The sequence below is a fragment of the Podospora pseudopauciseta genome, assembly GCF_035222475.1.
Source record: "Podospora pseudopauciseta strain CBS 411.78 chromosome 7 map unlocalized CBS411.78m_7, whole genome shotgun sequence".
Classification (NCBI taxonomy): Eukaryota; Fungi; Ascomycota; class Sordariomycetes; order Sordariales; family Podosporaceae; genus Podospora; species Podospora pseudopauciseta.
In genome coordinates this window covers 580,991-596,034 of record NW_026946667.1, presented here as the reverse complement: position 1 = coordinate 596,034, position 15,044 = coordinate 580,991, and the positions used below count along the sequence as shown (strand labels likewise).

The 15,044-nt window shown below is 53.1% G+C and overlaps 7 protein-coding genes across 7 annotated transcripts; 3 read left to right on the top strand and 4 right to left on the bottom strand.

Annotated features, from left to right (window-relative positions):
• Positions 1 to 1,244: 1,244 nt before the first annotated feature.
• On the top strand, positions 1,245 to 3,416 carry QC763_701620 (uncharacterized protein; the record flags this gene model as incomplete). The annotated part of the gene is made up of 2 exons (XM_062915179.1): positions 1,245 to 2,141; positions 2,204 to 3,416. Exons 1-2 carry the CDS (start codon positions 1,951 to 1,953, stop codon positions 3,414 to 3,416), a joined length of 1,404 nt encoding a protein of 467 aa, XP_062761473.1. The 5' UTR covers positions 1,245 to 1,950.
• A 98-nt stretch (positions 3,417 to 3,514) lies between these two features.
• Positions 3,515 to 4,297, bottom strand: ECM15 (UPF0045 protein M15). Its single transcript, XM_062915180.1, has 2 exons — positions 3,830 to 4,297; positions 3,515 to 3,773 (listed from the first exon to the last, which is right to left on the bottom strand). The coding sequence occupies exons 1-2, from the start codon at positions 4,186 to 4,188 to the stop codon at positions 3,701 to 3,703; spliced, it is 432 nt and encodes a 143-aa protein (XP_062761472.1). The 5' UTR covers positions 4,189 to 4,297; the 3' UTR covers positions 3,515 to 3,700.
• A 290-nt stretch (positions 4,298 to 4,587) lies between these two features.
• ARL3 (ADP-ribosylation factor protein 3) lies at positions 4,588 to 5,296 on the top strand (the record flags this gene model as incomplete). Its single annotated transcript, XM_062915181.1, has 2 exons — positions 4,588 to 4,636; positions 4,695 to 5,296. 2 exons carry the CDS (start codon positions 4,588 to 4,590, stop codon positions 5,294 to 5,296), a joined length of 651 nt encoding a protein of 216 aa, XP_062761471.1.
• Positions 5,297 to 5,339: 43 nt separating this feature from the next.
• On the bottom strand, positions 5,340 to 7,091 carry QC763_701650 (uncharacterized protein). The gene is made up of 2 exons (XM_062915182.1): positions 6,676 to 7,091; positions 5,340 to 6,615 (listed from the first exon to the last, which is right to left on the bottom strand). The coding sequence occupies exons 1-2, from the start codon at positions 7,039 to 7,041 to the stop codon at positions 5,941 to 5,943; spliced, it is 1,041 nt and encodes a 346-aa protein (XP_062761470.1). The 5' UTR covers positions 7,042 to 7,091; the 3' UTR covers positions 5,340 to 5,940.
• CWC15 (complexed with cef1p) lies at positions 7,028 to 8,123 on the top strand. Its single transcript, XM_062915183.1, has 2 exons — positions 7,028 to 7,182; positions 7,235 to 8,123. Exons 1-2 carry the CDS (start codon positions 7,150 to 7,152, stop codon positions 7,952 to 7,954), a joined length of 753 nt encoding a protein of 250 aa, XP_062761469.1. The 5' UTR covers positions 7,028 to 7,149; the 3' UTR covers positions 7,955 to 8,123.
• On the bottom strand, positions 8,022 to 8,973 carry QC763_701670 (uncharacterized protein; the record flags this gene model as incomplete). Its single annotated transcript, XM_062915184.1, has 3 exons — positions 8,022 to 8,453; positions 8,512 to 8,675; positions 8,748 to 8,973. 3 exons carry the CDS (start codon positions 8,971 to 8,973, stop codon positions 8,133 to 8,135), a joined length of 711 nt encoding a protein of 236 aa, XP_062761468.1. The 3' UTR covers positions 8,022 to 8,132.
• Positions 8,974 to 9,298: 325 nt separating this feature from the next.
• Positions 9,299 to 15,044, bottom strand: UTP10 (snoRNA-binding rRNA-processing protein utp10; the record flags this gene model as incomplete). The annotated part of the gene is made up of 2 exons (XM_062915185.1): positions 14,293 to 15,044; positions 9,299 to 14,231 (listed from the first exon to the last, which is right to left on the bottom strand). The coding sequence occupies exons 1-2, from the start codon at positions 14,664 to 14,666 to the stop codon at positions 9,299 to 9,301; spliced, it is 5,307 nt and encodes a 1,768-aa protein (XP_062761467.1). The 5' UTR covers positions 14,667 to 15,044.

The following is a 15,044-nucleotide window of genomic DNA, read 5'->3' as shown; positions in this document are numbered from 1 at the left end:
GAGAAATTAGAGTAAAGGTAGGACCAGATGTTGATATTGTTACCTTGTAGTCAGGTTTGACATACGCAAGAGAGGTGAGATGTCAAGCCACAGTGATAGCCAGAGTTCATCTGATGTCAGCCAACTCCCAAAAAAAGAGGCTTCAAGAGACCGAGAAGTCAGATATAAAAACGATGCACGACATAGTTGCATCGCAGGTGGTGATTGTCACGTGGGCGGCCGCAGATGGGGTCGCCTTCATGGCTGGATTTGGTAAGGTTGAAATGGTGAGATGACTGTTGGTAGATAAGAGAGATAGATATCTGGCTTAATATGTGCAGTCGGGGTGGCCTTGGGGAGAGATCAAACATGGGATGAGGGTTTGGTGCCTTTTGTGGACGTGTTTGCCGTTATAAAGACATATATCGTCAACATTCGAGATACCAAAAATAGAATGGCTTGGGGTTGAGGAGCTGGAGCCAGTCATTCTTCGCTCTATTTTAGCACCATCCAAACAGCCGGGCACCTGAGCAGATAACGTGGAAGGGATGTTCCTAGCAAGCAACACCACGAGGCAGGAAAATGTCAGCCGATCTTCGAAAAAAGACAACAGGTAGTTTATATCTGCCCTGCCTTCACAATATCTATTTCCCCTCCAGCGGGACGGGTGGCAGGCAAATTAATCCCACGATTCCCCTGGACCTCTATATTTACCGTATAAAATTTATAAATTTGCCGTGTGTAGTATGTATCTAACATAATAAAGTGGTGCACTTCTATATTAATTATACTAAAGATTGGCTAGAACTCACACCTATCTATATATATATATAATGCAGCGAAACTAATGAGGCTATATTTTGAAGAGCTATCGTTTCCAATAATTAAAATTTAAGACTTAAAATATAAGTTATATAGAAGGTATTATGCGTAGTAATTATTACTAAGTTTAGAGTTATCGTTGTAATAAGTAGTTAAAATTAATTGTTAAAATTATTATTTCATTACTTAAAAAACTATCGATTAATATTTAAATATCTTTATTAGTGTACTTTAGGCTTTTACAAAAAATGAAATTTTTATTTTAAGTATTTTTTATAATGCAATTTACTATAAAAGTTACTTGTAACTAGTATTGTGGTAGGATTTGCTTATTATTGCTTTGTCTAGCTAGCTAGATGTTATACGGTAGAAATATAATCATTACACAGTAAATATAGAGATTCCGCGATTCCCACCTCCTACATTTCGAACCTCCACTGGCGTGTGCTTCCAAGATCTGGGGGAGAGTCTTGGCATGTTCTACCGCGGTCGGTGATTGGCCAACGGTTCGGTTTCGTATCTTATCGGCAGCTGGCTCTCCACGCCAAGACGACCCTTGCGCCGTTAGCCTTATCTTGTTGGTGTATCGACGACACCTGACCACTCACCGTCATCATCACCCTCCAACATTCATCCTACCATTCTACCATTCTGCCTGACCACGCCCTTCGTTCTGTGTCGCGCGCGCATGACGATCTACATCTAGTTCTTATTTTTTCTTGATTTTTTTTGTTTTCGTGTGCGGGGAAAGAGTTAGGTAAAGCCATGACGAGCAGACACTAAGGTTGTATCTACCGTTGAACACTCAACGGCCTTTGTTGCGCGCGCGCGCGCCAACCCCCAACCTTGCGAGAGAAGACTTCCATCAACCTCCCTATTCTGGACTAAACCAACCTCGTCGGGCAGTACGACAGTGGGGTGACCTTTTCAGCCCAGTCGCAACTTGTTTCCGGGAACTTGGTATCTGTGGGGGGGGGGGTCACAGAGGGGTCAAGGCAGGGCAGAACCACCAGGGCGATTTGCGATAAAACTCCCCGAGAGGACGACTTATTTTCCTATTACCCCTCCTTGACTTGAAGGTGTCTGAGACTCGGCGATTCAGTCGGAAGTGGTACGGTACGACGACAGAACCCAAGACACACACGGAACATGGATCGCCTCAAGAATGTGTTTGCGCCTGTAAAGGCCGACCCAGACGAGTACTCGCCGTTGACGGATTCCGACGATGATGACTCCCGCTCGGGAACGCTGGAGGGGGAGGTGTATGAGGAGCAGTCGCCATTTTCGTGGATCGAGTACTTCATATTTGCCTTTATTGGCGTGGCGATGCTGTGGGCGTGGTATGCTTCCCCTGTTGACCGTTGAGACAATGACGTTTGTGATCTGATGCTGTGCGATGCAGGAACATGTTTCTTGCTGCGGCGCCGTACTTTCAAAGCCGATTCGTATCCGACCCATGGATGCAGGATACCTCCCAGTCGGCCATCCTTGCCGTTTCAACGACTACGAATCTGGTCACCATGTTGGTCTTGACCAACATGCAGTCGTCGGCGAGCTATCCATTTCGAATCAACACAGCCTTGTTCCTCAACGTGGCAGTCTTTACTCTCCTCACCATCTCGACAAGCTACTTCCTCGATGCCTCGACCGGCGCATACTTTGCTTTTCTCCTCGTGATGGTAGGCATCACCGCCTTGGCGTCCGGGCTCATGCAGAACGGCGCCTTCGCCTTTGCCGCTAGTTTCGGCAGGACAGAGTACACACAGGCAATCATGGCTGGGCAGGGTGTAGCTGGTATCCTGCCTCCATTGACCCAGATGCTATCCTACCTGGCCTTCTCCCCTGCCGAGCCCGCTCTCGACCCAGCAAGGAGAACAGCCGAGGACGACGGCCCCCAAGAAAGCAGCACCGCGGCGTTCATCTACTTCCTCACCGCGGTGATCATCTCTGGCATCACCCTCTTGGCGTTCCTGCCTCTGGTAAACAGACACAACCGCATTGTTGAGCGCCGGCTGGCAGAACAGCAGGACCTCTCCCAGTCTGTCACTTCCATCGAGGAAGCCGAAAGGGCAAACAGACGCTACGTCAGCATGTCAACGCTGTTTAGGAAACTGCGCTGGGTGTCTGTCAGCGTGTCTATGTGTTTTGCCGTGGCCATGTTTTTCCCCGTGTTTACGGCAAAGATCCTGTCTGTCCACAACGCTGATTCGGACGGGAAGCTCTACGCTCCCGGGGCGTTTATCCCCCTAGGGTTTTTTTTCTGGAACTTGGGTGATTTGACGGGGAGGGTGGCGACCATGTTTCCCTTTTCGCTCCGTCACAGGCCAAAGGCGCTGTTTGCGATTGCGATGGGGAGGTGGCTGTTTTTGCCGCTGTATTTCTTGTGTAATATTGGGGGACGGGGAGCGGTGGTGAAGAGTGATTTGTTTTATTTGGTGGCGGTGCAGTTTCCTTTTGGGCTGACGAGTGGGTGGTTGGGGAGTAGTGCGATGATGGCGGCGGGGGAGTGGGTGGGTGAGTGGGAGAGGGAGGCGGCGGGGGGGTTTATGGGCATGTGTTTGGTTGCTGGGTTGACGGTGGGGAGTTTGTTGAGTTTTACTGCTGCGGGGGTTTAAGGGGGCAATTAGGGAGGATGATGGATGATGGCGTTTGGGTTGGGATTTACTGCTGTTATTCTTTGGATTATCATACAGATCATTAGCATGCATGGCTTAGAGACGCATAACCCCTTTTTGTTGTTTGGGAAGATTAGAGGAGGTTTATCATGATGGTCGACATTTAATGCATACAAGAGAGCCAATTTACTCCATAATCGTTGGCTTGCTAGTGTTTGAGGTCATTTCTTCGTTTCAACAACAATACAGTTCTCTTCACCATCACATCCCACACTTGTGGTCCGTTACTCCTTCCCAGCAGCGAGAATATCCTCCACTCGTTTGACCTTTTCCTCTGCAGTCTGCTTCTTATCCGTTCTATTCTCGCATTAGCACCACCTTCACTTTTGTGAACTGTGAGTAATTAGACGTACCTCGTCCCAACCCTCAAACTAGTCTGGACGCGCACGATGCCGCTCTGGTGGACAAGGGAGTGGGCCTGGCCGATGATTCTAAAGACGTCGTCCCAGGAGCCCTCAAGGGTGGTGCCGGCGGAGTGCATTGTGTGTTTTATGCCTGAGTCCCTGATCAGGGACTGGACCGAGGCGACTTCTTTTGCGACCGAGGGCGTGGGGGTGCCTATGGGGATGAGGCAGAAGTCTGCGTAGCAGGAGGAGGGGGTGGGGAGGTTGTTGGACATTTTAGGGGTTGTTGTGCTGAGGAGTCTGGGTCTTGTCAGGAAGAATGGGGATAGTCTCAGGCGGAGGGCTGTTGTGGTGATGCGGTGGTTCATTTTCTAGTTTGGGGTGTTTGGAGGGATAGTTAGGTTGACGAAAGTGAAGGTGAGGGTGAGATTTGGGGGAAGGAGTGTGTGGTGATGTAAGTGATATCGATTGGGACAGGGAAAGGTGGGGTTGGGAGAGCGATATTAAGGGTTAGGTAAGGGTTAGGTAAGGGGGATCTAATGCCAAGACCGTTGAAGGGGAAACGCTAAGAGATGCTTTGCCGTACAACCCTGACCCTTGGGGGCGTTCTCCAACTTTTCCCCAGACTTGTGTCAACCCCTCCACATGAACTGAACTGTTGACAGCCACGAACCCCAGACCCTTGCGTGCAGCATACGCGACACGACATAACTGACAAAAGTAAAACAAGAGTCGACGTCAAAAACACCGGAAACGAAAGAGGCAAAATGTACCACCTAGCCAAAGGCCTCTACCGCCTCGCAACCTCAAAGGAGGGTTCGTCCACTCCAGATTCCCACCTCGCATCACCTTGTTAGCTAACCCTTACCCAAAGAATACTCCCTCCTCCTCCTCGGCCTCGACAATGCAGGCAAGACCACTTTTCACGAGCAAGTAAAATCCATCTTCCACCCCGACGGCGCCGCCTCCGCCCCGGCCCCCAACCTCAAAACCGTCCCCACCGTCGGCCAAAACGTCTCCACCATTATTCTCCCAGACATGTACCTCAAGATCTGGGACGTCGGCGGCCAGCACTCTTTGCGCAAGCTCTGGCAGTCCTACTACGCCTCCTGCCACGCGATTATTTTTATCATCGATTCGACTGATATCGGGGATGGGAATCTGGAGCATGACTCTACCGGCAGATTAGAAGAGTGCAGGCTTGTGCTGGAGGATGTCCTGAATCACAGCGAGACGGAGGGGGTGCCGTTGCTGGTGTTGGCGAATAAGCAGGATCGGGAGGACTGTGTCGAGGTGGTGAGGATCAAGGAGGGGTTGGTCAAGAAGGTTTTTGAGGGGGAGAAGAGCGGGAGTATCAGGGATAGTAGGGTTTTGCCGGTGAGCGCGCTGACGGGGACTGGGGTGAAGGAGGCGGTGGATTGGGTTAGGAGTAGGGTTAGGTGGAATAGGGAAGGGAGGCCGCCTGTTATGAGGTGAGGAAGGGGGGGGGGGGGGAGGATGGAGGGGATGGAATGATGAGGAAAGATAAGAACAACTGGAACGGCAGATGGGAGTCCCGGTCAAGAGCTGGACGGGAACAAACCGAGCCCGGTCAATACCCGCCGCGACAATGACTACTGGGGGAGCCAAAGCTCAGTAACGATACCTCCCGCGTCACAAAAGGGAGCGCGAATTTCGCAATGGATATCAGCTAGCCTTGTGTTTGGGGGAGATGACCGCTGGGGCAGACAAGGTCTAACATGAAGGTCACGATGGCGCAGTGGTCAGAAAGATTCCCATGTTCGCAAGCACACATGAGGCTCTCGGCCAAAGGCCATGGGGTTTGGTCGTGGTTCTGGATAACCACAGAAGCCGAAAGCAACAACCTTCTTAATGATTAATGGAGCAAAGGCTCAGCAGAAGCCAATCAAGAACATCATATCAGAGCGTGTTGCTCGAAACTCTCTTCCTGGCTAAGCCCAGCCTCGGCATCTATGTGATCATGATCGGCTGCAAGACCGTGGGTATCTCTGATTTCACAAGGTATCTAACACATCTATCCATTTTCCCTTTTTCCCTCTCCCACTCACATATCCGGTACTCTATCATTCTCGGCCGATAACTCGGCCAATAACCCACCCTTATCCCTCCTCCTCGCATCCTCGGCCAACCACCTGTCCAGTTTTGACGACATGTCCTTTGCCTTTACCAACGCAACGTTTGTGCATTGCAGCAAACTGACCGCCTCCACCGGCACCCCTCCCAGCTTTGCAATCTGACAAATCTCGCCATGCTTGTTCAGACTGATGGTGCAGCTCCCCGACCTGACCTGCTCCTCCATCCACGTCGCATCCAAAACGGCGACATCCCCCTCCTCCCCAAAGAAGCTCCACGTGACGCAAAACGGCGAGTGCAGCCAGCTGAGGGGCACCGGCTCCCTCTCGGCGGGGGTGTAGACGGTCAAGACGCCGCCCTCCATGCTGGTGTCCGGCTTGCGGAAGTGGCGGAGGGCGGCGACGACGGCGAAGCAGGCGGCGTCGATGAGGTTGCCGTCGTGGGAGAGGACGTGGACGTCGACGCGGATGGACCAGCACTTTTGGCCGGCGACGAGGCAGAGAGACTCGGTATCGAGGGCGCCGGAGCGGCGGACCGTCTTTTCGAGGAGGCGGGAGATGAGGACTTCTGTCTCGGTCGGGCGGTTGACTTCGAAGGCGGGGGAGGTCATGGGGGAGAGCTCGGTTGCGATGTTGAAGATGCCGTCGAGGGGGCGGTCGGCGTAGGGGACTGTTAGTTCGGCTGAGGCTTTGGCGAGGACTCTGGCACAGGGGTTAGCATAGGGGGAATGGTGGTTGTGTTAGGTGGGGAGGGGGGGATACCTCGTCTTGCCTAGTGTGACGTCTGCGACGCCATGTTGGTCGCCAAAGGTGAGCTCCAAGGGCCGGTATTGTTCGAGCTCTCGGCCGTCGAGGCGGACGCTGTCGTGGAGGGCTTGCAGGACAAACTGCTTCTCGTTGAGAGATGGTTCTGCTTCTCTGGGCATTTTGGCCTTCTATGGAAATGTGTATTTCAGAAATTAATTCGAGGTCATCAAGGTTGTGAACTGGGGATGTTGTGTCGCAAGTCGAGGGGCAGCTTTCTGCCAGCCATCTCCGCCAATTTTTTGGTGGATTCTGCCAGGCAGCGCCAAGCCGGGCGGTCAAGGCGCGTTCCTGGGGTGCAACTTGCCTGCCCGTCATCATCATCAGCTTTCACGGCTCTCCATCTTCGATCAATCAATCCTCCAGCTCTCCCCATTACTCGTCCATCAGTCGTCGCATCACCCCCATCACATTCTCCAACCAGTCGCCAAAATGACAACAGCCCATCGCCCTACCTTTGACCCGGTACGTTTTCTCAGCCACCCTCACCAAGCACCCTGCTAACTATTTTTCCAAGGCCCGCGGCAAAGAAGCCCTCCGCGGCCCCGCCTACCACCAACGCCTCCTTCCAGCCTACACCCAGCTCAAATTCCGCCAACCCGGCCAAGGAGGCGACGCCGATCACCAGTCCCGCGACCTCCGCGCCGAACTCGAAGCCGCAGAGGCGGCTCACTACGCCAAGCTCAGGGGCGCTCCCATCCCCGGCCAGTCGACTGGCAGTCAGTCAGAACAACAAGCCCTCCCCAGTAATTCCTCCTCATCCAAGCGACCACTATCGATAGAACAAGAAGACCCCGAATCCAAACGCCGCCGCATACTAGAAGAAACCCGCGCCATAGACGCCGACGACAGCGACGCATCAAGCGAAGAAGACGACGAGGAAGATGACGACGACGACAGCGATTCAGACTCTGATTCTGATGATGAGGAAGCCGAGTTGCAGAGAGAATTAGAGAGAGTGAGGAGGGAGAGGGCCGAGAAACGGGAACGGGAAGAGAAGGAGAGGTTGGCTGCGGAGGAGGCGGAGAGGGAGAAGGATATTGCGCTAGGGAACCCGCTTCTCAATAACAACAACAGCGGGAGGGCGGATTTTAATATCAAGAGGCGGTGGGATGACGATGTGGTGTTCAAGAACCAGGCGAGGGGCACGGAGGAGAAGGGGAAGAAGAAGGAGTTTATTAATGATTTGTTGAGGTCAGATTTTCATAAGAGGTTTATGAGTAAGTATGTTCGTTAGGGGGGGAGAGGGAGAAGAGATATACCCGGGTGATACAGCACGGTGGGTAAGAGGTAGAGGATGATTGGTCAGGTTGGTAAGCGCAATTGATTAGACGGGACTGTTGTTAGGGTTTGATTGTGCAAGTTTTGGCCCAGGCGATGGATTAAATAGATATCACGATTGGCTCCCATACGTTTTACAGGCCCTTCTTGGCAATATCATCTTCCTGAACAGCCCTGAAAGCCCGCTTGATCTCCTTTACGCTCCCCCACAGCAACAAAACAGGCACGACCGCCCAAGGCGCGTTCATGCCGGCATAGTACCCCCAGTAGTAAACCCACTCCGGCCTGCTGTACTGCAGGCCTCGGTACTTTTCGATGTAGTGACACGTCCCATAGTAGAGGGCAACGCCGTACAAATGGCCTATGCAGACCACCACCTGGGTGATGTGGCGGAGGGCGTGTTGGTTGGTGGTGATGAGGTAGATTGTGAGGAGGGATAGGGGGCCCCAGATTAACTATTGCACAATCAGTTGAGGATGATGGGAGGGGGAAGAGGTGGGGGGGGGAACGTACGACGGTGAGGGTCTCGATCCAAACCATAAATGGATCAGCGGTTAGATACCGGGAGTCGCTCAGGCCGTATTCTTTCCAGAGCTGCGCGAAGAGGTACTGGGAGCTGGGTATGGTTTTGTGGTTGAGGACGAAGTAACCTTCGAAAAAGAGGTGGAGGAAGCCGCCTGGGTTGAGGTTAGCTGGGTTGGGAGAGGGAAGGCGTTGGGGAGGGGAGGTGGGGTGGTGGTGGTACATACAAACTGCGAACCAGGCTATCACGGCTAGATCGGACTGCTGAAGCTTGGGGTTGGCATATCTTGCGAGGGTGAGACATATCAAAACGAAGAGGGATATGAGACCCGCGAAGGAGAGGAGGATTGTGAGCAAGGGGGTTGTGTTGGCTGTGTAAAAGGGGACGGTGGCGTCGGGGGGGTAGTAAGGGTGGCTGATCCCGTCGAGGGGGGAGTAGGGTGTGCTGCTCATTTCGGTTGCATCTCGCCCATCAACTCTAGGTCAGAATAAAAAGGAAGGCAAAATAAGAGATGGAATTTCTTTGTTTACATTGATGCCGATGTGGGAGGTGTGGTGGACCCTGATGGACAAGCTGGGTTGGGGTGGGTGAGTGCATTTCAGGGGTAGCAAATAGTGCAGGGGTGGCACGGGCACATATTTGATGATGAAACTTCTATACAAACAGTCACAACATTTAACCAAAGATACAACACTCAAAAAATCTATTACCAACACCCAGCGGCGCTTTCCATCTATTCACAAAACACTCCACACTCTCAACCCTCATTTCACCCCCCTACTGCAACATCGAATCCAAACTCTCCCCCAGCTTCTCCTCAATCCCCACAATCCACCTCGCATTCTCCCTCTCAACCCCCTCATCCTCATCATCCTGCAGCTCGCTAATCCTTGGCAGCATCTCCGCCAACCCCCTCAACCACTCCTCCTCCAACCTCTCCGTCAAGCCCTGCTGGCACTTAATCACCGCCAACCTCACCGCCACCACCGGCGACTCGAGGTGCTTCAGCAAGCTCGTATTCAACTCCTTCCTATGCTCCTGCGAGTCCACCGCAGCAGCCAGCTCCACCACCGCAGGGATCAACTCTTCCATAGCATCAAATTTGGCGGCATGCAAGAATTGCTCCACCAACACCGGAGCGACAGCATTGTAATGTGAAGGCGCCTGCCAGAAGCCGTCCTGGTCGTGCTTGAAGCATGTTGTCAAAGTGCGAACCACACGCTGCCACAGGAGCTTTTCATTCTCCCTGGCAAAGTTGGTGCTGGACAAGATGCTGCTCGCGCTGTCGACGATATACGAAGCGTAGTTTGTGATGATGGACTTGAGTGCCTCAAAAAAGGCGTCGAGGAAGGTGTACAAGCTCACCAACCTCAATGTCCGACCGCTGGTATCACTCTTGGGGAGACCAGACCAGCCCCATTCGACTAGCTTGCTAAAGACGGGGCGGAAAACGGCGTCATGAAGCTTGTAGATCATCTTGAGGGCGGTCTGGATGATGAGGCTGTCGATCTGCCCAAGCTGCTCCACGCTGAGCTCGGTCTTGATCTCGCCGGTAGCCACCACTCTCCTGAGATCAAGCGTCTTGGTAAAGATTTCAGAGAGGATATTGATGTTCTTGGTCACAGCCGGGCGAGCATGCTTGTCAAGGGCCAGGCCGAGAATGTCGAGGAATTCAGTGATGGCGGCGAAACCAGACTTGGCGGCGGTGGCCCAGTTGTTGTTGAGAGCAGTATAGAGGACCTTGGGGTCGACCAGCTTGGCCAAGAGCTGCAGGCAGTGAGAGCGGTTACGAGCAGACTCGGCGTCAAGATCGGCAACGGCCGAGGCGTTGGAGCAAGCCAGGAGCCTATCCAGGGAAGCACCCGAGATCATGTAGGGGATGTGCTGAGCCAACGCAGCCACAAAGGCATACGAAGCGTTGTGCAGCTCAGTGTTGGGCTTGTCACCCGACAAGCTCTCCTCCAAGTATCCTAGCGTCTTGGGAATAGCAACCGGAAGGACAGGCACAATGCCATCTTGAAGAACATCAACAAGTGACGCCAAGCACAACAGTGCCATAAGCCGAAGAGCCTGAGACGACTGGCCAAGGCAGTGGTCCCCTGCTATGGTCTGAGCAGCCGCAGCCACAGCATCCAGGTCCTTTTTGCCGTACTTCTCGGAAATCTTGTCGACACACGTCACAGCAGTGTGCTTGTAGTTCATGTCGTCCGACTCCCGGATGACAGCGGTCAACTGGGGCAAGAAAGCCAGCAGGGCCTCGCGGGACTTGGGATCGCCCGCACTTTCCTTGTCGACGCGAAGCTCCAGGGCCTGCAACACCTTGCGGCGCAGGCCGATATCCGGTCTCTCCAACAACGAATCCACGCTCTTGATGAACTCGGCAATGGACAGCAGGCTAAGCAGCTTGGCCAAGGCATCACCGCAGCGGCTGTAGAGGGCCTTCTTGGCCTTGAGATTGCTGGCCATGGAGAGAATACCCTCCAGGAGTTTGGCATACGAGTCCCGAATCTTGACGGATTCCATGTCGTCTCTTTCGGCCAAGGCCGTGATTTCCTGCTTGAGGCGGCTGTTGGAAAGAAGGTGGGGGAGGAGGGTAAGCTGCTTCAACGCAGTCTTGTCCGCGTCGGAGTCGTTGCCAATCAGGCTGTTGGAGAGCGCGGGCTTGGGCTTGAAGATGTCACTGACCAGATCCAAGAACTTGATCAAAGAGTGAAGCTGAATCTCGACGGAGAAGCAGCTCATAATGTACGATGTGAAGGAGAACATCTCATCCGTAGCTCCGTACCTGTCAACGAACATGGCAAGGACAGCAAACAAAAAGTCATCCGGGCCAAGGTTCTCAACGAGCGAAATGAAAATCTCTCGCTTGCGAGTGGGAGGGATATGTTCGTAGGCTGTTACAAAGCTGGCCAAAAGGTCCTTGGTGCTGGCAACCAAGTTCCGCCCCTTGTTGCGGAAAGTGGCAATCAGGGGAGGAATAACCTGCTGAACAGTCTTCTTGACAACAGACTGGGAGTAGTTGTCAGCCTGTCTGAGCACCGAGCTACCCATGAAGGTGAAGATCGGCATAACGCTCTGCAACACAACATCGGGAGCTGTGCGGGCCAGGCTGGCGACAACCAAGAGAGCCTCGTTCGTGACCTGGGTGCTCGAAGAATTTTGCACGCAGGCAGCCAGGATATCACCATAGCCAACAGAAGCATCGATTGTCAGGTCCTTGTTGTTGTCATACGCAGGAATCATGGCGCCGATGCTGCTGAGAACAAGAGTTTGCATGTATCCAAGCTCGGAGCCCACCAGCTTGCGAAGATGATGGATGTCCGACAGAGTCGTGAACAGACTGGGGAGCAGCTCAGGGTGGTTCTCAGGCTTGCAACCCTGGACGAGTTCAAGCACAAAGTTCATCTTCTTGACAGTCTTCTGAACCTCTGGGCTGATCGTGTTGGAGCTCACAGGCTGGACTGCTGTGCTGGTACGTCTTCGCTTGTTGGCGGGAACCTCGGTCGCCATCCTCGTGTCTTCGTACTGGAGAGAGTCAACAAAGGCCAGGAGAATATCCGTGGTCAAGTCAACATTTCTTAAGAAACTAGCAGCCTCTACCGCAGCAGTATCCTGGCCAGAGCTCTGAGAAAGTCCAAGCATGACGTTGGCAGTCAACAACTTGGCCTGGGACTTCATGATCGGCCACATCTTTGTGGTGCGCTCGAAGATGGCAACGACAAGAGTTGGTCTTGTCTGAGGATCCTTGATAAGCTGGAAAAGCAAATCCAGGCCGTCGTGCTGGCTTGGAACAACAGTTCCAACGGCTGCCAGATCCAGTGCCTTCTCGTCCAATGACTCCAAAGCAGCACGCTCGGCGGCCTCGGTGCTGGTGAGGGAAGCCCATGAACGAAGCATAGCAAGCAATAGCTCGGTTCTATATGTGCCGGAGATGCTCTTGATCTTGTTGATGCCCTCCAACAAACGGAGCTTGGCGGTGAGCAATGGCGTTTCTGTGATGTGTGCGCAGAAAAACTTGAAAATCGCCAGTCTCGTCTTCTTGTCTCCCAGTTTAGAGTTCTCCAAAGCGCTAGAGATGATGATGCCAATCTGGTCCTCATGGGTGACGGCTTCTTCCAAAGATGGAACAAGAACGGAATCAAGTAGGCACTTGAAAGCGGCAGAGTCCATAGAGACGCCGCTCGCACCATAGAGGTCCTTCGCGCCCCAAACATCCTCGGAAGCCTTGAAAGTGGCTTTGAGAACAGCGATCAGATCTGCCGCAGCACGACGAACCTTCTTCGAGGGATCAGCCAAGGCAACAGCGGCGTAAAGAGCAATGGCCTGCAGATCAGTTTTGGTGGATTCGCTCTCCTTGATGCGGTTTTTGACCCTTTCCAAAGCGACCACCTTGGCCAATGCTGGGTGCGGGCCACACCAAACCCGCACGTAGAAGCTGAAGTAAAAAGCATCGTTGAGAGCCTGATCACGGCTGAGAACAGGGGCAGCATCAAATCTTTCAAGGTCGACTTGCGTGATCGCAGCAGACAAGAATACCGCGCAGAGGTCGTTAAACACGCCGGATTCCTGAGACAAGCAAGAGGTCTTGGATGGCTGAAGCTTTTCAACTTGCTGAAGCGTGGCATCCAGACTCGGTCTTTCTTCAATTGCCATGACTTCCACGCCCTCCATCATATCATCTGATCCCTCAGCGATGGTCAACTTCGGGCGGATAGCTGCCCCAAGCTTGAGCTCAAGCTCCTCAATGTTGAAGTCGACCTCCTCTATGGCCGCTCGGATAGCATCGCCATTCTTATCCTTGAGCTGCGCAAGGCTCACGAGGGTGGAAGCCAGCTCCTTGCGAATAGTACCCTGTGGGTCAAGCTCATCGTTGAGCTTGTGGGCTGCCAGAAGCAATGATTTGTAGACGACCTTCACTTGCATCTGGTCAAGGAAGCCGCCCAAAATGATGGCCTTGACTCCTTGAAGAGCCCGGAAGTTGCCCTTCTTCGACAATCTATCCACGAAAGCCAACGCTGTCCCATTGGCCAACTTGCGCACACATTGCGTCTGGTTGACCATCTTGAACTTGCCCACAAGATCGTCGATTTTGAGTAGGGCCTTGGCAACGCGCGAAGTCACGGGCTTTGCAGCGCGGGCATAGGCAAGGCAAGCCAATGTGAGAAGACCCTGATCAACAGTCTTGCTTTGCCACCCAGCCACAAGTTGGTCCATGAAAGCGACGAGGGCAGCATCGTTGAGACGGCCCTTTCTGGCCAAGACAAGAACGGGCATGTAACTCGCCATTTGGAGTTCCGGACTTTGTCTCATCATCATGCCTCTGCTCAACGCTGGAGTAACCTGCTGAAGAAGCTTCTGGGTGTTCTCAAGCTGGATAGCCTTGTTTCCAGACCGCCCCTTGTCGACCATGGCGTTTACAGACTGCGTCATGACGCTGAACCATAACATTGTTGCGGCATGATAGTCGTGCTTTTTGTCGCCCAAATCGAGGGTATACTCTGATATCGCGGTCAACAATTCGCGGTGGTTTGTCGCTTGCGTAACGATGACCTCGATCGGTGGGTTCGTCAAGGACCGGATATAGGGGTCCAAGAACCGGTACTCGTGGGGGAGGTTGCTAGGGAGAATCGAGAGCAATGTAACAAAGACTGGGATGGTGTGGAATGGAAGGAAACAGGTGATGAGCGTCCGGGTGTTAAACTCGTGGATCCTAGGCTCAACTGTCAGCTCCCGATCATACATAACATGGAGGCAGAGAAGAGAAAACCCACCTAAATCTTCGAATCAGCCACTCGATGGCTTTGATAGCGGGCATGAGCTGTAGACGGGCGGCCGCAAGCTGAAGAAATGATTCCACACGCCTGTCAAGCGTAGCGTTTTCGTCGGCCGTCATCTGGGTCCGGTCGGCCTGCTGACTTTCCTCGCTGAAAAGATGGGCCGCGAAGGGCCTGAATCGACTGTCGATCGTACATAGCTCGTCGAAGCCTTCGCGGGCTACTCTGTAGATGTCGGCATAGGTCTGGCTAGCGGCGGCCTGGGGTTCGAAAATCAAGGACTTTGAATGCGCGGCTTTGGCGAGCTTTCCGTCAAGGATGACGCGGGAGTTGGCCTGAACAGCCTTTAGCTGCTCCAGGAGGGAAGACATTATATCTAAGAGCGCCTATAACTGCCAATAGTAGGCGTGTTGTTGCAACCTGAAGACGTTCAACTGCAAATTGAAGGCGTCTGGTTTTTCGTCCTAGGCTTGTTGCTGCGATTGCGACGCCTGTTGCTGCGAATTTAAGGCGTGCCTTAAGCAAGGAGACGGGGGTCGTAATCGGATTGAAGGCCTGTTGCCTACCACGATTTCCTATCAGTGGTTGCGACAGCGATCGCCTTGTTGATTACGGCGTTGCTTCTGTTTCATGGACTTTCGCAACAATCGAGAGTTGAACTCTAGAAATTTTGGAAAGTGGATCCGATAAGATAGCTTCAGCCAATGGTATGTGACCGATAAGGCTAGCTCTGGTGGGATGCAGCTGCC